Here is a 19334-nt window from a genome sequence, read left to right as displayed (position 1 = left end):
AATGGCCTGGCCTTTTCCTCCCTGGTTAGGTAGATTCTGTTTTATGGTAACCATACCTAGTCAAGTCAAACTCTGGTGAGCAAAGATTACCTAAGACAGAACCTTGAAACGGTTGCAGTGTCAAACTCCTAGGTTAATGACTTTCCTTCCTTTTATAATTCAACTTCCAAGTAACTTTACACACGGACAGGAAAGAGTTCCCCACACGAACACAGACCAGCCAGCCATGCAGAGTCTTGTTGTCTGGGTCTTATGTCTTCAAATATGGAAGGAGCCCACACAGGGTCATTTGGGGGTGACAGTCATGTGATTGAGGACAGAGCATCTTTGTTTTTCATTTGGTTTTCTCAGTGAGCTAAGCACTGCATATCAATAAAATTCCATCCCTTAGAGGTTCTGTATAATCACATGAAAAGCAGGCCTTCCATTTGCAGCATTAAACAGCTAACTGTAAGTACATGGTAAGTGCTTAGTGAAGTACAGTGTAAGTCTCACATGTGGATGAAAATACAGCATCTTAAAAATGTTGATAGTACAAGATTTTAATCCATAATTTAAAAACAGATGTTTCTTAAGGAAAATAGCATTTACCCCAAGAGGAAACGTAGCTTCACTTTCCAGCAATGAGGTTTTGGGTTTGGACCCTGAAGTTATCTTTGAAACGTTTCTCAATTGGCGATTACCAAGAAGAGACTGCAGTTGAACTGGAGGCTGCATGTTTCCTGGAGCAGTATATGGTCGAGGGGCCGTCTAGACAATGATGGGGAAAATTCCACTTAAATTAGTACTTTGACAGGTTTCCAGAACCAATTAATAACCCAACAAATTGCCCAGAGTAATTAATGGTGCCTTTTTATTGAACAGATTAAACTTTAATTATATTCTTCCATTATATACACCCCTCTGACCCCAAGGTATTTGTTAAAACATATGGTGTTGAAGTCCTCTACATAACCAAATGCCACAGGGATGGAGCCTCCTAGACAAAAGGGATGGCCTCTATTATAGTCCTATTTTTTTTTCATACTGTAACTTCTTCATTGTGCTGAATATAGGCAAAGAATGGCTTTGCTCAATTAAATGCTAAGTTAAATAATGTCCTATTCCAGAGCACTGAAAGGATATTATGGGAACAGACTCATTTCAGTTTCAATGTTTTTGGTATAAAATCTACTCTGAATTCATTACTCAGCAAGGTTGGCACCCAAAGTAAAAGCAGACACCAGGAGAGGCAGGTGCTCGCCTATAATGGACCACCAATTACATATCTTCAACTGCTTCCTAAAACTGTAAGAAAACAAAATGAAACATTATAGCTGGCAACACTGGGAGGCACTATATCAAAATGGATGTTTCCACACTGCGAGTCTTCCATTTGTTGTTCTAGGTCTCTTGTCTACCCTCTGTCTGAGGAGCTCCAGGATCCAGGAAGTGATTTCTTAACGAATTTACTAACCGACCTCAGGACTGCAATTAGGCTCTACCAAGGAGAGGAGTGATATCAGAGTAGATGGGGGGATAAGATGGAGGCCTTTGTTCCCATAATCTTGCATGGTAGAAATAGTACCTACCACCAACTGCTTATGCTTTTGCAGGAAAACCAGCTATGGGACCTACCTACTGCTTCTGGAACCTAACCCTTTCCACCCAGCCTCCTCCTTGACTTAGGGACTGTGGCTTCCCATTGTGCTGACCCCAGCAGGCTTATCATCCCTAGTTGGCTTCTCTTTACCCTGCTGTATCTTCCTAAATAGTTTCTTTATTAAACAACTTTGTAATTACTCTATTTGTAGGAGCCATCTGTTTCCCACTGAGCCCCCAACAGAGACACTTTCCAATCAAGAATTTGCTGCAGCGAATACAAAAAGTGCCAGTGTGGAACATTACAAGTGCCTCTGGGAGCATCAACAGAATATTGTAAGTTTCGTATAAAGATTAGCAATGCATCAAAAGTGGGGGGCGGGGAGAAGCTTCAGCTCAGTTGTACTATTCGACTAAGATAGTAGAAAGCACGCCAAGAATAGGGTGTGTGGACTTGGACAACTGGCATGAGATGAATGTCGTATAAACAACTCGTGACTAGAATTTTGTGCATTGACTCTGAAGGGTGGTGAGCCACAAATACTCCATTCTGCAGCAGCATGTATAAATAAACACATGAAAAAAAAAATGGCAGCAAGAGACTCCTACCAGAAGCTCTTTCTCACAGCATCCCAAGAAGCATGCGTGTGCACACACTGCTGAAACTTTGGATTTCAGCGGTTGGCAATACTGAACCTCCATGCTAGGCCAAGTGAGGAGATAAAAATATGTAATGTCCAGAGGTATTACTCAATCGGGCTGATTAATGCCAGAGAACATAAGCCAGAATGATGCTCTCAGAATAGTTATAGGGAACCAAGGAGACTAAGACAAACTAAAGTTCTCACAGAAGCAGGTAACATTTTGGCCAAACGGTAAGGAAGATGGTCATTTGAAAATCTAAGAGCTGATTCCGAGCCAGGATCACAGAACAGCAGAGACAACACTGCCCAATATTTGCTTTTCTCTCTTTTCCAGTTACAGAATTTTCATTTGTGAACGTGGCTGGCACAGCCCAAGGGTGTGGCCCTCAGACTCTCCTACAGCTCCATCAGGAGATGGCCTCTTACTTGAGGTGAGTAAAATGTCAACAAAAGTAACTCATTCAACGTGCAGCTCGCACTCATAGCAAAGGGAAGCACGTCCTTACTTTCCCACTGACACCTCTCCGCAGGCTGGAGCATCCGCATGGTGACACACAGCCCTGGCTGCTGTGGATGAAGCAGGCACCCCAAGTTGGTGGGTGAGTAACCCAGAGAAATCCATGTGTTTGATGACTTCATAAAGTCACCTAAGACGCATGGGCATGGGCTAGGGTAGGGATGAAACCCCATGGGTCAGCCATTGTTACTGGGTCTCTTAAGTGTGAACATGAAGCGCCTTGCACTAGCTGTTACAACACTTGGTTTAAAACCTGGAGTTGCTCTTTTAGGAGTTTGTGGATCCTTTGCTAGGTAGAGGCTGGCTGGAAGAAGATTCTCTCTGAAAGGCAGACCTCAGTGTTTACAGAACCCCCTGCTTCTATCCCTGTCTCTGCCTCCTGTTCTGCTGAGATGTGGGAAGAGTCCCAGCTGCGGGTCTCTACCATGTGGACTGTAAGCTCATAAGCTATTAGCCAGGCAGGCTCCTCTTCTGTAGTCATTCTTGAAGGTATTTGTCTCAGTAACAAGGAAAGTAGGGAATACAAGCTCAAACCTTAATGGACACATGTAAATCAACTGGAGTAACATACTAGCCAGAGAAAACAAGAGATAAGACTACAGAGAGATCTTAAAATCCATGTACCGAAACTAAACATTTCTGAATAAAAGACTCAAATCACTAAAGACTCTACCAGACCCAACTTTGGTTTTAGGCTGTCTGATAATCCCAAACAGGGAAATCTTGTGTCGGGATCTGGGAGAGCAGGACTGCAGACCAGAACACCATCTTTCAGGGGCCGTTTACTTAATTCTACTTCTGGGCATTTGCAAATATCATCCCGTTAGATGGATGTGGCCGTCGAATGCTCAACTGGTCACATTTATCTGTAAAAACAAATCTGTCCCATTAAGTAGCAGCTGTGAGCCCCAAACTCTGGAGGTTTATACCACAGGCTACCTTAAGCTTGCTGTGTTTTACAACATGTACATATATTTCTCTGTAATAAATATGGCACCGTCTTAATGTGCTCAAAACTATGCCAGAATGTGAATTGAAATCGGCTACCTGGTAATGACTTGGCTTGCCCAAGCTCTGCTAACTCCCAAGAGCATCAGAGGGATGTGACTTTCTCAAAGGCATGCAGAATCCGTTGAGATGACTTTCCTTGGTTTTAATGGTGATAATGCAGCTAAATGCTTGCACAGTGTTTGAAACTTTAGCACAGTTAGCATCAAAGTGAGGGAGCAGGTACTGAGAGAAGTTTGGGGAACTAGTGATGTCCCATAAAACTTCCTGTCTCCATCTAGGGTCACTGGTAGTCAGGGCTGAAACAGAGAGGATGTGTCCAGGATAGGATGGACAAACCAAAGGGAGACCTGAATGTCTATAAAGTGGCAAATTAAACTCCAAACCACAGTAGCTATCCTAAGGGGCACAGGACACTCAGCAGTGACCGAGTAGCTACTACCCTTGTGTTCCAGGCTCTTCTAGTAGTTTAGTCTCTGATTTTTGCATAGTGAACTACAGATTATCTCCTGAGGTAGGTTGGTTCATCTGGAGAAGGAGGGTGGGGGATGTGCATAGGTTTCCCCTCTCTGAACCAGGTAGGATGACAGAAAATAGCACCATTTCCTTTGTTTTGTTTTGTTTCTCCGGGAAAGCTTGGGAGATGCTAATGAATTGCTATCTAACAAAGACATATTTGTCTGTACGTGCCTATATTCAAATCCTACCCAGAGGAAGAGGAGGAACAGCCCAGGGGCTTTTCAGAACTTGTGCTGTTCAGCCAGGACAGGTCAAGACATGTTTACCTGTTGCAGAATGTTGAAGCTTAATGCCCTAGGTGACAAACTTACCTCAACTGTGTGTGAAGGCTTTGTAATATCTCTACAGATATTGTATAACACAAATAAAAATGGTCAGACTTACTAGAAAAACATCTAGTCATGCAAACCAAGGGTAAAGATGTCACAGAGAGCTTAACCTAGTTTCAACCACCAGCATCCAACACCTTTTAAATCTTCCCTGAATTTGTACTGTTTTGAAAAAAAAAAAAAAAAAAAAAAAACCCTGCCCTCCTTCCAGCAAACATCACCTCTGGGCCACAGATGCATCATGCTAGGATAAAATATCAGTGTATGGCTTCTTTAGATGGGGTTTCAGTACATTTAATTATCTCAAGGTAGAGGCATCTACTTTTGATAAACTGAAATGGTAGATTGTTGCCAGCATGCAGCCGGTGCTGCTGAATCTGTGCAGATAAAGGAATAGCAAGAAAAATACCCAGAAGACAGTCAGGGGCTCAGACCCACCACTATGCCAAGAGCTGAAGGGTAGCTACTGAGAGAGAATTTGAAGTCATCATGTGTGATCTTAGATACCCAAATGACTTTGCTCTTTCTATAAGTAAAATGGAGCCAGGGGTGGTATCTGGGTACCTACATAACCTCAGGTCATCTCTACTTCAGAAACCAGTGTAGCTGCAAGGACAGAGATTAATCCACAGCAATTTTGATTGGAGTGGGGACTTGTAATGAGGACTTTTAATGCTCAGTAATAAGGAGACTGTAGTTTTCAATTGCTTCCTTTGCCTATGTTTTTATTTCTATAGGGTTGTGTAGGCATGCTTCCCAGAGAGCCTTCTTTCTCAGATTAATGAGAAATCATAAATTAATTAGCTGGGACAGAGTGCTTAATAGGGCTCACCAGCGTTAATGGACTAGAACGTCCTTCCTCAGCCAGAATGCTATGGCCACGATTAGTCTTTGGGCCAGCTGGGGGATGGGGAGTCAGAATGGGCATGTTATCTTCAATAAATCGTCTCCTGTGTTCTCCCTGGAACGAGAAAAAAAAGTGAAGTTGATGACACATATTCATACTGTGAGATCAAAGCCCTCCCCACTAAGACTGCTACTCTGTATCCTGAGAAGGACATTAGCAGTGTTTCTATAGTCCTGCCAGGAGGGTCTAGTAGTGACAGAAAATGGAATCCTCTCCAGGCACAGACAAAGGAGTCATTCTGAAAGAACTTCCTACTTAATGATAATGTTTGGTTTGGGGGAGGGGGTGAGGGTTTTGTTGTTTGTTAAGATTTGTTTATTTATTGTATGTATGTGAGTACATTGTCACTCTCTTCAGACATACCAGAAGAGGACACTGGATCCCTTTGGTGCTTGTGAGCCACCATGTTGTTGCTGAGAATTGAACTCAGGACCTCTGAAAGAGCGGTCAGTGCTCTAACCACTGAACCACCTCCACAGCCCATGATAATGTTTGTTGTGCCAACAAAATGCCCTTTGCTCTTCAGTACACTGACTGGCACACACTACCGGAAAAGATTAAAGTTTGTTTAAAAACCGGTAACTCAAAAATGCCCTTAAGCAATACAGTTCCTTTTACTAAACATGCCTAAAACATGCCTTTGCCAGTTGCAAATATGCAGCAAGTTTTGACAAGCAGGTGTCACGTGGGAGCAACTGGAATGTCTTTAACACTTTCCCAGAACCCTCCTCTTCCTGTCTACCTCCTGCCTCCATCTGCCATTGCACAGGACGGACAGATCACAGACACACAGCCCACCCTGGTTTAGAGACTGGAAATCAGTTGGTCATCATTGCTGCATCCACATTCTGCCAAATACGTTACAGAACCTGTAAGTCCCTGATGCAAGGCACAAGCTGAATGAACCGGGAGCCTCTGCTGCCAGCCCCCCCCCCCCCCCCCCCCCCCCCCCCCCCCCCCCCCCCCGACCCTGAGAAGGGACCCGCCCCCTGCCCTTTACCACTTCTGTAACAAGATCACCCTTTGTCTCTGATGAGATAGATACATTCAGTCCCTCAAGCCAGAGAGGAGAATGTTACTCTCACAGGGCAGGTGGCCCTAGGAACACTCTACAAATGCTACAGCAAATTAAGAACAAGCAGTCCGTAATTTCAAATAGCTCAAGAAATCAAATAAATCTGCCATCCTGGACTGAAACTTTTCAAACATGCCTAATTGAATCTCTCACCCCCTGATTCAAACTGATGGATTTCATAAGTTCACTGCAAAGGACAAAAATAGAGAACGACCAAGCGATTTAAAAATACCCAGCACAAAATGCTCGATTGGTTCCTGCTTCCTTCTACTAAGGAAGCTTGTTCCCACCATAGCGTTCAAGGGTGACATTCGAATGGAAATGTGTGACTGTATAATTCTTCCTATGTTTTGCGTTCCTTTGAGCAGGAACATTACCAACTCTTTTTATTTTCTTAAGACTCATGAATATCCTTTGGCCCCAGCCACAAGAAAACGCTATTTCCAAGTTCGTCTTTGGAAGTTCCGCCCTGCTGAGTTGCGTTTCTCTGGAGCAGTGGCTGTTACCAGTACTGGCACCAATGGCACTGAGAGCCAGGCTCTGATGGCTTGGTCTCAGCTATGTGTGCTGTCCGAAAGCAGGGGCCTCTAGGCTTTCCATGATAACTGCCTGGATGACGCCGTGATATTAAAAGGTAAAAGAGTTTACCTTCAACCTCTGAATCCGCTCTCTCCTCTCTAAGGTATCCAGTTTCCGCCTAATTTCCAGCTGGTGGTAGCGCTGTGGAGGATAGAACCATGCTGGTTAGAGCCCCGCATATTTCAGAGGAGACTAATCCCAGCAGAGGTAGCTCTGTTTTCAATTACCCCTCTTGTCATTTAGACAGAGAAGAACCACCTGCCTAAGTGTGCAGGTGGGAATATCAATTGCCATCCCTCCTTGGGAGGCCAATTACAAACACATTTTAGCTAAACGTATTCGTGCCCTTTAACCATAAACTTTGTTCCTAAACTGAAGAGGAAAACTGAGTAACGGTTTTTAAGTGTTTTGCACAAAAAGAGACTATCTGAAAGGGGCCTCGCCCCTTTTTTTTCTTCGAATAGTGGTGTAGATTTGGGGGAGAAATGGTTAACTCTTTGGCCCATCCACGGACCAGAACAGAATGTGATCATTTAAATAAAGTTTCTAAAGATTTTTTAAATGTAAAATGAAAGTAACACGGGAGCAAGCCGGACACTGGATGCGTAAGCACCTAGTGACAGGAGGAACGGTGGGGTGTGTGAGAGCAACCCTGGAGTGGGAGCTGCTTTCTATGTCTCTAGTTCCAAGGACATCACATTTCATAACCGAAGGCGCTGAGGTACACAGTCACCGGTGTGTCTCTTGGTCTCACTTCCTGTTTCCTGCTTGGTTGCTCAAACCCGTGTGCCCATCAGTGTAACATGATGATGTTGTTTTCTGTGTGTGCAAAGGATGGTTTTATTTGTTTTTATGTGTCTGTGGACATGGTGCTGGAGGTCGAAGCCAGCATGTGCAGCATGGAACAGGTGCTGGGAACTGAGTCCTGGTCCTCAGTGAGGGCCATTAGTGACTCACAGCTGATGGGCCACATTTGACATCTGCTGCTCACTGTTCTTTGAGAGAGGGTCTTGGAACCTAGATCAAGATGACCTGGAACTTATTACATGGCTCAAGTTAGCTTCAAAATTGTGGCAATCCTCCTGCCTAGGCCTTTTGTGTCCTAAGATTATTGGCCCATGCTACCCCACCTGGCCATATCACAGTTTTATTGGTGTATAATATGACCAGAAGATATTAAAAGAAAATGTAGAGTAATAACCATCTCTGAAAGCAGAGACTTCATGCAATGATTTTTGCTTTATGGTTTGTCTGTTTTCCAATTATTTTCATATAATAATTGGTGATTTAAAATACACCTAAATAAAAATGGTCTCCAGTTGGACTTGAAATCCACCAGTGGTTTTGTTGTTTCGTTGTTCCTCTGAGGAAAACCTTTTCTCTGGTCTTGGTCCCTGCGGATCGAATCCCTCCCATCCTAGGTATCATCAGTCTTCCTGACTCTTGCTGTTCTTCTCCTTCCTGCTCTGATCGTTTCCCCATTCAGCAACAACCTTTCTTATATTAACTGTCCATCTGTTTCCAACTTCCATTTGTCCCCAACTCTCTGCAGTCTACTGCAGCTCCGCCCCTCCCTATCAGATCAAACTCTCCCCACACCCTCCAGCGCTGCTGCCTCCTGTGTCCAGACCCGACCTGGTGGAGCCATTCTGCAGCTGGTGAGCTCTCAAGCCTCTGGCTCCCTGACAGAATTCTCCCAGGCTTGCACCTCACTAGTGGCTTTTTATTCCCCCATGTTTGCTCCGTCCTTCCTGGGCTCCTCCTCATTCTCTATGCTCTCTCCATCTCCCCAGCTTGTGAGACAGTGACTTCTCTAACACTTTCTCCTCCTCTGCTGTCGCCACAGACAGCTGTCTCTCCTGCCCACTCTCTGGCTCTGTTAGCTGCACCCTCCTAATCGGCCTCCCACCTCAACCTTTTCCAGACCATCAATCCATCCTCTGCATCTCTAGCAGCGCTGCTAGTCTATTCCTGTCCCTTGCTGTAGAGACTCAGCACCTACACCTCAGCAACCTGCCCTGGGAATCCAAGACGTATCAGGAAACAAAGCTTCAGCTTCTCAGATGGGGTCACTTCCTCTGCCAACAGCCCCCTTTCCATTCACAGAATCCTGCTCTGGCTGTCCTCCTCTGGAATTCCTCTCTTGAGCTCCTGGCTTACTCCTCAAGGGGCGTCTCTCAGAAGCTGAAGCCCACAGGACACCTTGTTTGCTGGAAGATCCTTTGTCACTTTCGTCTTCCATGCAAACGCTGTGCAGTGTTCCAATAAACAGTGTCTTGCAGCCACAGGCCAGGGTCCCCTCTTGGCACACAGTGGGTCAGCTACTGTTGCACGAGAGAATGCATGACCACCTACAGCAATGTCAGGGAAAACTGTAGCGGTTTCACGTCAATGGGAGGCACTGTGCCAACCTAGAGACGATACTAGTTGTTCTGGTTTATTAACAGATTAGGTTAATAAACATTGTCAGGATGGTGGATATCTGAAGACTCTAATGATTAAACACTCCTAGTGTGACCATGCAGAGTTCTCTGAAAGCTGAAACCTTTCAACACAAACACCATGCTTATAATACTTTCAAGTTCTAAGCATCCCATATTTATCTTTCTAACTGTGCATGCGGGTTTGTGTGTGTGTGTGTGTGTGTGTGTGTGTGTGTGTGTGAAATATCTATTATATGAATTGAATGTCTTGAGTGTACATACAGAGACCAGAGGAATACATAGGATGTCCTGTTCCGTACTGTTCCCTTAGGGCAGGGTCTCTCTCACTGAACCCAGAAGTAGACTGGCAAGTCACAGCCATTTTTCATCTCAGGGATGGAGTGGCGGGCACCTGTGTGACCATACCGGGTTTTCCCCACTGGTGCTGAGGATTTGAACTCGGGGCTGTCGGCTACCCTATGAACTGTCTTCAAACACCCATATTTCAGATTTTCAGATGAGAGAAGTCGAGCTCCATATTATAGTTATTATACATCCTTTTAAATATAATTATGTGTTGTGAGTACATGAGACTCCACTGAAAACATATGTGACAGTTCTGACGTAGCTGAGGTACCAATAGAGCCTACAGATCTGGCCAAACTGAACTCAGCACTTCCAAAGCTAGAAATTAGGCAGGGGCTAATTAATGCCATGCTATTTGTCGTTCAGCAGAATTGTACCATTTCCACTGGTAGTTTTGTAATCAGCAAATTTGGGGCTGGCAACAAGGATTCTAGGTAACTTGTGGGCATGATCTGAAATTTTTTAGAAAATGAATTACTAAGTAAGCAGAAACTGTGTGCCGCATACATCTTAAGTGAGCATTCCGAATGATTGATGTAATGATATAGTCAACGTAATAACAAATATTTTCACTGGTACTAAATGTGTTGCTGGTTTACTGATACTTCTGCGTTTGTTCATAAACGTGAATGCACCCCCAAGTCTCTGGACTTTCCAAGCTGCTCCTCTGATTTACTGCTATGTGTTTGAGCCAAGGAGTGGTGTCCTTTTTTCACAAAGACTAAATGGTGTTTGGTAATTGAAACTACAGTTTTGTGGAGGAATGCTACAAAAATTTATCAGGCTAGGTTCATATCCTACTAAAAGTGCAATGTTAGATTCTACACAGCGTGTTGATGCCCAGCCTGTAAGTCCGTGCTGACCAATGTGTCCTACAGTAGGAGGGACAGCAGATGTTCCAATGCCTATTCTGTGAAACTTAACATACGGCTGAGCTACGAAGCCTTAAAAGAATAACAGGTCTGGGATAATTCATGGCATTGGAATTACTGATATTTAAACAGATGTCATTTTTTTTAGCGAATGGAAATTAAGGTACAGATGGTGAGGGCTGAATAGCCATTGTGGATTAAAGGAATCTACATTTAGAAAATTAAATATCACAAGCCTTATAATCATGTCCATATTTCTTCAGAACTAAAAAGGAGGAAAAACTTGAGAGTTCCAGCTCCTAGCTACTTAGAAATGGACCAATTTCCTTTGGTTCATTTCCTTTTCCATAAAGTTTAGGAAGAGTTACCCAATCATTCGTCATAAAGAAGGAAGAAATGTCCACACCTCCATATCAAGGACCTTGTGGAAAATGGCCCGAGCTAAGCACTCTCGGATGTATTTTTGGTGATCTTGCTTCATGTTGTTAACTTTGTATTCCTTTTCAGAAAGAATCCTCCCGCTTCTGGTGATCTGTGGTGACAGAACAAGGAGTGTGAATAGATAAGGAACTCCACAAAGGAAGATGAAGCAACGAAATGTGTTGTTGGGTACCAAGGATGCAAAGAGAGAAAGGGAGAGAGAGAAGAAGGGGGAGGAGGAGAGGGAAATAAAGAGATGGGGGAGGGAGAGGAGAGAGAGGGGAACAACAGAGAGAGGGGGAGGGAAGGAGAAAGACAGAGAGAGAGGAGGAGGAGGAGAATGAGGAGGAAGAGGAAGAGGAAGAAGAAGAAAGAAGAAGAAAGTATCCTTTTCAAAGCCTAAAAGAGAATACCATTGTCACTAATGAACTCCTGCTTTTAATGCATATTTCATGCAGCAGAAAGGAAGAGGGAAGTCTCACTTACCTGTCAGTGTGAAAACACACACAGGTGGTACACTTGACGTTTAAAACAAGGTTTTCATTAGAGTAACAATTTTCCAGTGATGGAAATCAGGTGTTCTTTTCAGTCTCCTGAAAGCACGGGGAAGAGGAGGTGCCACCTTGAAAGAGCAGGAGAGGAGGCCTGCGGGGCTCACGGAAAACCCTGGCGGGGGTCTAGGCACACAAGCACCCGAGGAAGCCTTTGGTTTGTCTTGAGAAATAACTGGTCTCATTACTTTCTTTGCTCCCTGCTTTTCCTTCCTCCACTTTGCAGTTCAGAACATAATTTAATGTAGAGAGAATCAGAATATTACGGATCACAGGGAAGTGTCGGTAGGCTCTTTCTGATTATCGGCCACAGCAGGCTGGGTTCCTACCACTCACTCTCTGCTTCTTTTGACATTGTCCCTTGGCCCATCTGCTGCCTTCTGGTCTCCCTGAAGGAAGCTGTAGTCCTTCTCCTGCTTCTTAGTTTTCTGCCTCCCCATCTCCAAGTTTAAATAGAAGCCCCCTTAACATTCCCTTGTGTGTGTGTGTGTGTGTGTGTGTGTGTGTGTGTGTGTGTGCATGCCTATGTGCATTCGAGTGTGAACAGCAGCTGAGGCCACAGGTGTCGAATGCCCTGGAGCCGGAGTTGCAGGAAGTTATAAGTTGCTCTGTGTGCTCAGATGCCTACTGCTAACAGGGAGCCATCTTCCCAGATCCCACATTCACATTAATTTCCTTCTTCAATTTTAGCTGTAATTTGTATATTGTTGTTGCTTCACGTTACTTCAGATAAGTCGCTTAAGGTGTCTGGAATGCACTGCCTGTCACTTCATGTCCCTGGGAAGTGTTTACATTTCGGCTGTCCTGACTGCCACTCCCATCCCCTTGGCTGTCAACTTGTGTCTTTGTTATCTGTCTCTGGGATTGTCCTCTCTCCCCAGTTAGGCTGGAAGCTCCTAGAGAGTCTAAGTGAAATAGATAGGAATCCCCCAGAGGGATTGGGAAGTCAATCCCACTGGTTGGGGTGAGTTTCAAACTCATGTCTTCTAAGGAGTTTCCATGTGATATAAGCACGGCCGGCCGCAGGCCTCTTCCTGGAACCACTGCTTTAGAGAAAGGAGCCACACTGTCCTTACCTGACTTGTACGTGTAACTAGGGTCATTACATGCTTAAGGATTGTGTTCAGTAAGTGCAGAGTCCTGTCCAGCTAGCATCAAGCTCCAGTGTTCTTAGTCACACAGTGATGACAGGGTGACCCACTGCAGGTCCCTAACAGCAACAGGCATGGTGGGGGTGGGGTGGAGGTGGGGGTCGGAGGGTAGGTGTTTGCCTGCCTTTCACAGCTGAGGAAGTCAGGCTGCAAGCGGTGTGCATGGCATTCTTGTTCCTGGCAGAACCAAATTTCATGGGACCCTTCTGATAACTGCCCAGGAGGCTGTGAAGGACTGTCTCCTGAGCTCCACCTAGCCAGTGCCAAGCACACAAACAGCGATTATAGACACAAGACAGTTCCTCTCCATCAAAACAAGGCTGTACTTTAAGAAAGCCAACAGCCAGCAGAGGTTAGAGCCACACCCTTTCTCTTTCAATGGAAAACCATAGGGTTTTTAGAGTTAGATTTTTTTTTCCCCCTTACACACACTTGAAGAAGTGGGAATTATGTGGGAAGAACGGCTTTGAAGCTGATGGAAGGCACTAAGGTATCAATAAGCCATCACAGAGAAATGACAGCTCAAAAATACGCGCACACACACACACATGCAAAGACAGAAAAGGAAGCAAACCGTTTGTTTGCCACACCACATTCTACGAGTATTCAAAACAATATTTTTTCTGAAACAATAGTGTTCTCTGCCTTTGCTCTTTAACAGGATCTGGTCAGTAGACTGCTGAATGAATGAATGAATGAATGAATGAATGAATGAATGAATGAATGAATGAATAAGTAAGCAAGTCAGCTGTGCTGCTGAAATCTCTCAGGGACTTTTCTTCAATAATTCATGTTTCCTTAGTAGCACTGTAACCTTTCTCCTTTGTTTAGAAAGACCTCCAAATAAATAAGTCAAAAGTTAAAAGGGAAGCAATTTTTCTGAATTAGTGGGGAAGCAAAGATGCCACATGCTCAAAGGAAATCTAAAGAAAGGTTGGAAAGTTTGGGGCTCAATTGAACAAGCAAGTGAGCGGAACTTTCTTACCAGCCCGGATCTTAGGAGGTGCCGCCTGATCCTAGTATTGTTAAAATACCCAGCCAGGTGTTTATCCGTGAGGCTATTGTATGTTGCAAGTAATCTGAAACAGAAAGGAGACACCATTAAGGTTTTATGAGAGTTACTGGATGACCAAGGCCACTCTTGGCAACGCTGCCTAAGCCAGCACTCTCCTGGATGCGTTTATAGACAATTTAACAGCTGACAGCCAGTGATGCGTTTGAAGCCAGCTGAGAGCCTATCTGTTCCAGGTCTTATGGTAAGAGGCAGGGAACCCTCTGGATTTGGGTTATACAAAAGTGAAAACCAGAAATGAGTGCTTAAAATGTGGGTGAAAGGCCCAAAGGTGAAGCGTCATCAGATCAGAGAGAGCTTGGCAGCCGGGCATGACAGGGCAGCAATAGCTCCTTCAGCTTTCCTCGGCCTCTCCCGTGCATCCTGAACCCAATCGCTTCACCCTAAACCCCATGTTTCGCTCCCATCAGCAGAACATACTTTGGGAGGACCATTCTCCATCTGTCAGAGGGCTGGGAACCGCCGACCTTCAGTGCATTCTCAGAAAGCAGCCCCTGGTGTGCCCCCTGGCTTCTCTGTGACCCTTCCTCCACAGCAGGAAACCCCACGTTACCTATCTCCTTCCACCATATAGGATTCCTCATTCCAAACATTTCTCCTGCTGTTGTCTACTGTGTACAACATCATGTCTAAACTGTACATGTCCTGAAGAAGTACCATTTTCTGTGGGATTTTTCTTATTGACAAAGTCCTCACTTCTCAACTTATTCATATCCGTCTACACGATTTTATTAACACAGTGTCTAGTACTGAAACTTTAATGTATGGAATATCTTAAAATTTTAGGACACTTTAAGAATTAGAGGAAGCCAGATGTACTGACACACATCTACAATCCCAGCATTCTGCTCGCTGGAGACACAGAAGCAGGAGGATTTCAGTTAGAGACCAGCTTGATCTATATAATATGTGTACATATATGTATATACGTGTGTGTACATGCAGACATATAGACACATATATGTGTACATGCATGTATATACATGTGTGTGTATTAAACCTCACTACAGCCCTGTCCTAAAAAATGCATAAACTATAGCATGATTTACACCCTGAACACTTGTAGAGCTGTTTCCTAACTCCTTCTGGTGCTAAAGTAGAGACTTGTAGGCTGGGGAGAATGTTAACAGGAATTTTATTTAGCTGTTTGAAGACCTTTAATTATGTGGAGATTAAATTGGTGACCTTTCCTGTCTGTTTTCTCCTTAACAGTCCTGAGCAGTCCGTCTCAGAAAAGTTCCATGCTGCCAAATGGTCAGAAGACTGCAAACTGCAAAGCTATAACAAAGGCCCAGAAGCCAAGGTACCACTTGAAGGCTGCAGACATGACAGCTGCAGAAGCCATTCTTTCCCTGGGTTTCTGTAAAGAGACAACCCAAGAGTCTCACACAAAACCAGCCTGAGATGATGCTTTGAAGCCATCTTTTAAATGAACTGTCTTGGTGTCCTACAGTTCATCAAAGGTTTCCTGTCTCTGAAAGGTCAGCCTCATATCCCTTACCCTTTCTGAATCTCAGAATCGCTTTTCAGTTCTTCATTTCCAAAAGGTGAGCAGGTGCCTCTTAGTCCTAACAATCCCGACTGCACAGTTCACAGATCCGTAAGATAAAATCATTATAGGAATATCATATACAGTCTTTTTTCTGTCTTAAACAAGGCCTTTAAAAAAAGGCCCATGTTAAAAAAAAATAAAAACCAATACTTTTGTAATAACAAGGATATTGAAACCCTGATTAAATAAAGTGAGGTTTAAATAGTTGGGAAGGCGATGTGGGCCTCAGCCTCTCTATCGATGAACAAAGCGACCCTTCTAATTCAGGCTTCATAACGTGTTAAATATTTAGGTTCTAAAACCAACGCCCAGTCACCTTTGGTAGCACCCCAATTATAACCATCCTTTGTTCTGTCATCTCCTTCCAGAAATGTGTGTGAGCAGGATATCGCACCCCTAGTCCTACCAGAGAAACGTGTGTGTGCAGGATGCCATTCTCCAATTCCACTGAGGCTGAAGGGGTTTGTGTGCAGGACGGCCCACCCTCAGTCCCACTGAGGCTGAAGGGGTTTGTGTGCAGGACGGCCCACCCTCAGTCCCAGTGAGGCTGAAGGGGTTTGTGTGCAGGACGGCCCACCCTCAGTCCCACTGAGGCTGAAGGAGAGAAAGCTGGACATTTTTATACTCATCTGTTTTCTATCTATTTCTATTTAGGGGAAAATGTGGGTCCCTGGTTGGGATTTTGCCTATAAAAGAACTCCTTCCACACCCGCTGTCCAGGTTCACATAGACAGTTGTGATAACTTGGCAGACACACCACACCCACCAGGCTCACCCAGCACTGGTGATTGTTCTTTCAGACAATGGCTGAATATTTATATTTATGCTAGAAATGTAGACTAATAGATTAATTGATAAGAAATTGTATCTAATGAATGATGCACACACCTAGCTCAATGGTCAGTTGTTGACAGATAATTTAAAAAGTCAGCCTCCTGCTGCTTTTCAAGCCTCAGTTTCTAGAGAAAGGAACCCTGGCTGTATGACCAAGACTGTGCTCCGATTCCTTTGGCTCCACTCTTGTGTGTTTGGCATGGGCCTATAGCTCCTCTTCGTTTCTAATGTGTCTTTCCTTCTACTGAGCCACATGTGGCCCAACACAAAATTATAAATGTGTGTGTGTGTGTGTGTGTGTGTGTGTGTGTGTGTGTGTGTGTGACTCCATTTTGTGGCTCTGAAGAATGACATCTGTAGATGACGACAAAGGTCTCAACATCAGCCCAGTTATAAGAGATCGACTGAGCAGACCACTAACACGGGTTAGCAGAGCTCCATCTGGCCACTGTACATTTTCTAGTTTTGTTTTCTGTATTGGGTCAGGTGAGGTCACCTGACCTGGATGGGGTGACCAAATTGCTTCCTTCCCTGTGTATGTGTCGGTTGTCAGAGCTGGCCTTCAATGTCAGCCTGTTGCTGACCTGTGATCTCTCTTACTCACTGTCCATCACTGACCCCATCTGAATCACTTCACTAAAAGGTCATCCCATTCACCTAGAGCCTACCAGTCATGGTGCAGACCAGTCCAGCTTTCTTGTCTTGTTGTGTTTTGTTTTTTTAGTATGATGGATAACCCCAGATTCCTGGTGCAGAAGGTTGGCTCTGCTCTCTGCTCTCTGGATTCGGATGTTGGAAGAGTGCCCAGGAGGAAACAAAGGTTGCTGTGTGACTTTGTGCTGGTCACTCCCCAGCTTCCGTGCACACCCTTCAGAGCCTGTTGCTGAGTCACTGTGAGCCCTGCTTTCCCAGCTGTGGCTTTTCAGCACATATCCCGGAACCCTCACCACGCACCAGGCAGGGTGTGCAAACAGGGACCTATAGACATGAAACGCAGCAATTCCGAACAGTTCCTCCATCTGGCCCCTATCCCATAAAAATCTGAGGCAAAGGAGAGGCACAGTCATCATCATTAGTCACGAGCATCTACTGAGAGAGACTGCTGATATTTTTAGGTCATTCTGTAAGGGAGGGTGCAGAGATGCCACTGTACCCCAGAGATGTGCGCACACAGACCACACGTGCCTATGTGAACTCACACTTGCTCCCTACCTCTACCACAGTCTAAATCACTCAAGAACGCTGTCCTGCCCAGTGTCTTTGTGGTTCAGTGCTTACAGGTGCATCCACACAGGCTTGGTGAGCAAGATCTCATGCATGCCAGCATCTTCACACACAGTAATTAATTGAGATTGCGCTTCGGATCCTGAGAGAGAAGCAACAAGTAGCATGCCAGCTCTTCCAAACTCTAAAATGGGGACCTCCCAAACAAGGTGACAGTGCTGGGAGCTCCTTCTGAAGGCAATGCCATTCCTGGACCACACTGAGGAGTTCATTTCTACAGTGGTCTTTCCCAACCCACTTCCCCTCCACAGCTTGGTCCACCTCCCCCAGTCGAAGCCCCATCCCTGGATCAGGTAACCTAATGTCCTCTGCCTCTGTCCGTCACTTCTATAGACACGAGCCTAGAGACACGGGCCTGCCAGTGCTCTGCCAATTAACAACAAAGATTGTCTGCCCTCCAGTTTCAAATAAAGTGTTTCCGCAGTTCCATGTGAGGCAGCACTAGACCGGCTTTAACATTTATGGTGTTGCAGCACTCCTAATCTCAGTACATGTTCTCTAACAAGATGCAAACCTTTTCCTAACCGGCTTTCACATGCCCTCAGCGCCACGCTGTCTTTTCCTCAATGCCCGTTCATCTTGAAGTCAGCCTGGTGGGACCTAGGATCGTCACGGAAACAAACCTCCGGGCATGACTGAAAGAGAGTTTCAGGTAGGAAACCCTGTCTCAAATCTGAGTGGCACTGCCCTGTGACAGGGAGGTGTGGACTCGCACGAAGTATGAAGCAAGTTGAGCACCGGCTTTCATCTCTCTGCTTCCAGACTGTGGGTGCCAAGTGACCACCACCCACCATGGTGGACTGCATGCTCAGTGTGACCCGAAGTAACCCTTGCCTTCACAGGGCTTTTGCCAAATGTTCCATCACTACACTGAGAAGAGTAAGGAATGTGCCCACCCAGCATGTTCCTCGGTGTGCTGTGAACTCTGCCTACTGTGCAGCTCCAGCCCCCCCTCCCACACCTATGGACTTAGGACAACTGTACCCTGTTTTCTGTACCAATCTCTAGCACACTTTGGCTGTTATTACAGGACACCACACTGTTTCAGCAGTACTGACTTGCGTTAGAGTTAGATTTCCTCCTCCCTACGGAACTGGGGTATCACAGCATCTTTCTTCTCTGCCTCATGCTGAGAACACTGCATGATCTCGACCCACCAGACTCCAGGGGAACAAACACCGCCCTGCTGCTGATGGATGTGACCACCATGAACATACCTAATGAGGAATTAGTGTCTTCCTCGTCTCCCGTGATGTTTGAGAAGTAAAGAGAGGACAGGACACTGGACACTGAGCTGCCTGGTGCTGAGGGATGGAGGGAGAAAAGCAGACCAAGGCTCCCGGTTAGTACAGGGGCATCAAGAGAACAGCAGATGGTGGAAATGTAATTGTGAGAGGAAACAAGATAAAGGGAGGGTTCAAGACTGGTCCAGCTAAAGGCAGATGAAGAAGAAGAGCAAAAGAAATGCAAGCAGAAAACTTAAAACAAATTGATGGGAGAGAGCTAACCCCTGACATTTGATGATACTCTGCTATGCTTGCAGACAGGAACCTACCATAACTGACCTCTGAAAGGCTCCACCCAGCAGCTGATGGAAACAGATTCGAGACCCACAGCCACACATCAGGTGGTGCTCAAGGGGTCCTGTTG

The 19334-nt window shown here is 45.1% G+C and overlaps 1 protein-coding gene across 1 annotated transcript in view; it reads right to left on the bottom strand.

Annotated features, from left to right (window-relative positions):
* ERICH3 (glutamate rich 3) overlaps positions 1–19334 on the bottom strand; it is a gene marked incomplete at its 3' end in the record, with an annotated part of 94203 nt that overhangs the window by 50288 nt on the left and 24581 nt on the right. Inside the window, exons 2-6 of the mRNA XM_080916058.1 lie at positions 13928–14021; positions 11227–11352; positions 7229–7300; positions 5431–5559; positions 592–750 (exon numbers count right to left, since the gene is read on the bottom strand). Coding sequence (XP_080772184.1) covers positions 592–750; positions 5431–5559; positions 7229–7300; positions 11227–11352; positions 13928–14021 — 580 coding nt within the window. The remainder of the gene's footprint in view (positions 1–591; positions 751–5430; positions 5560–7228; positions 7301–11226; positions 11353–13927; positions 14022–19334) is intronic.

The sequence above is a fragment of the Micromys minutus genome (assembly GCF_963924665.1).
Source record: "Micromys minutus genome assembly, chromosome: 4".
NCBI classification, from domain to species: domain Eukaryota; kingdom Metazoa; phylum Chordata; class Mammalia; order Rodentia; family Muridae; genus Micromys; species Micromys minutus.
Note: the sequence above shows the minus strand (reverse complement) of the source record. Positions and strands in the feature narration are given on the sequence as shown.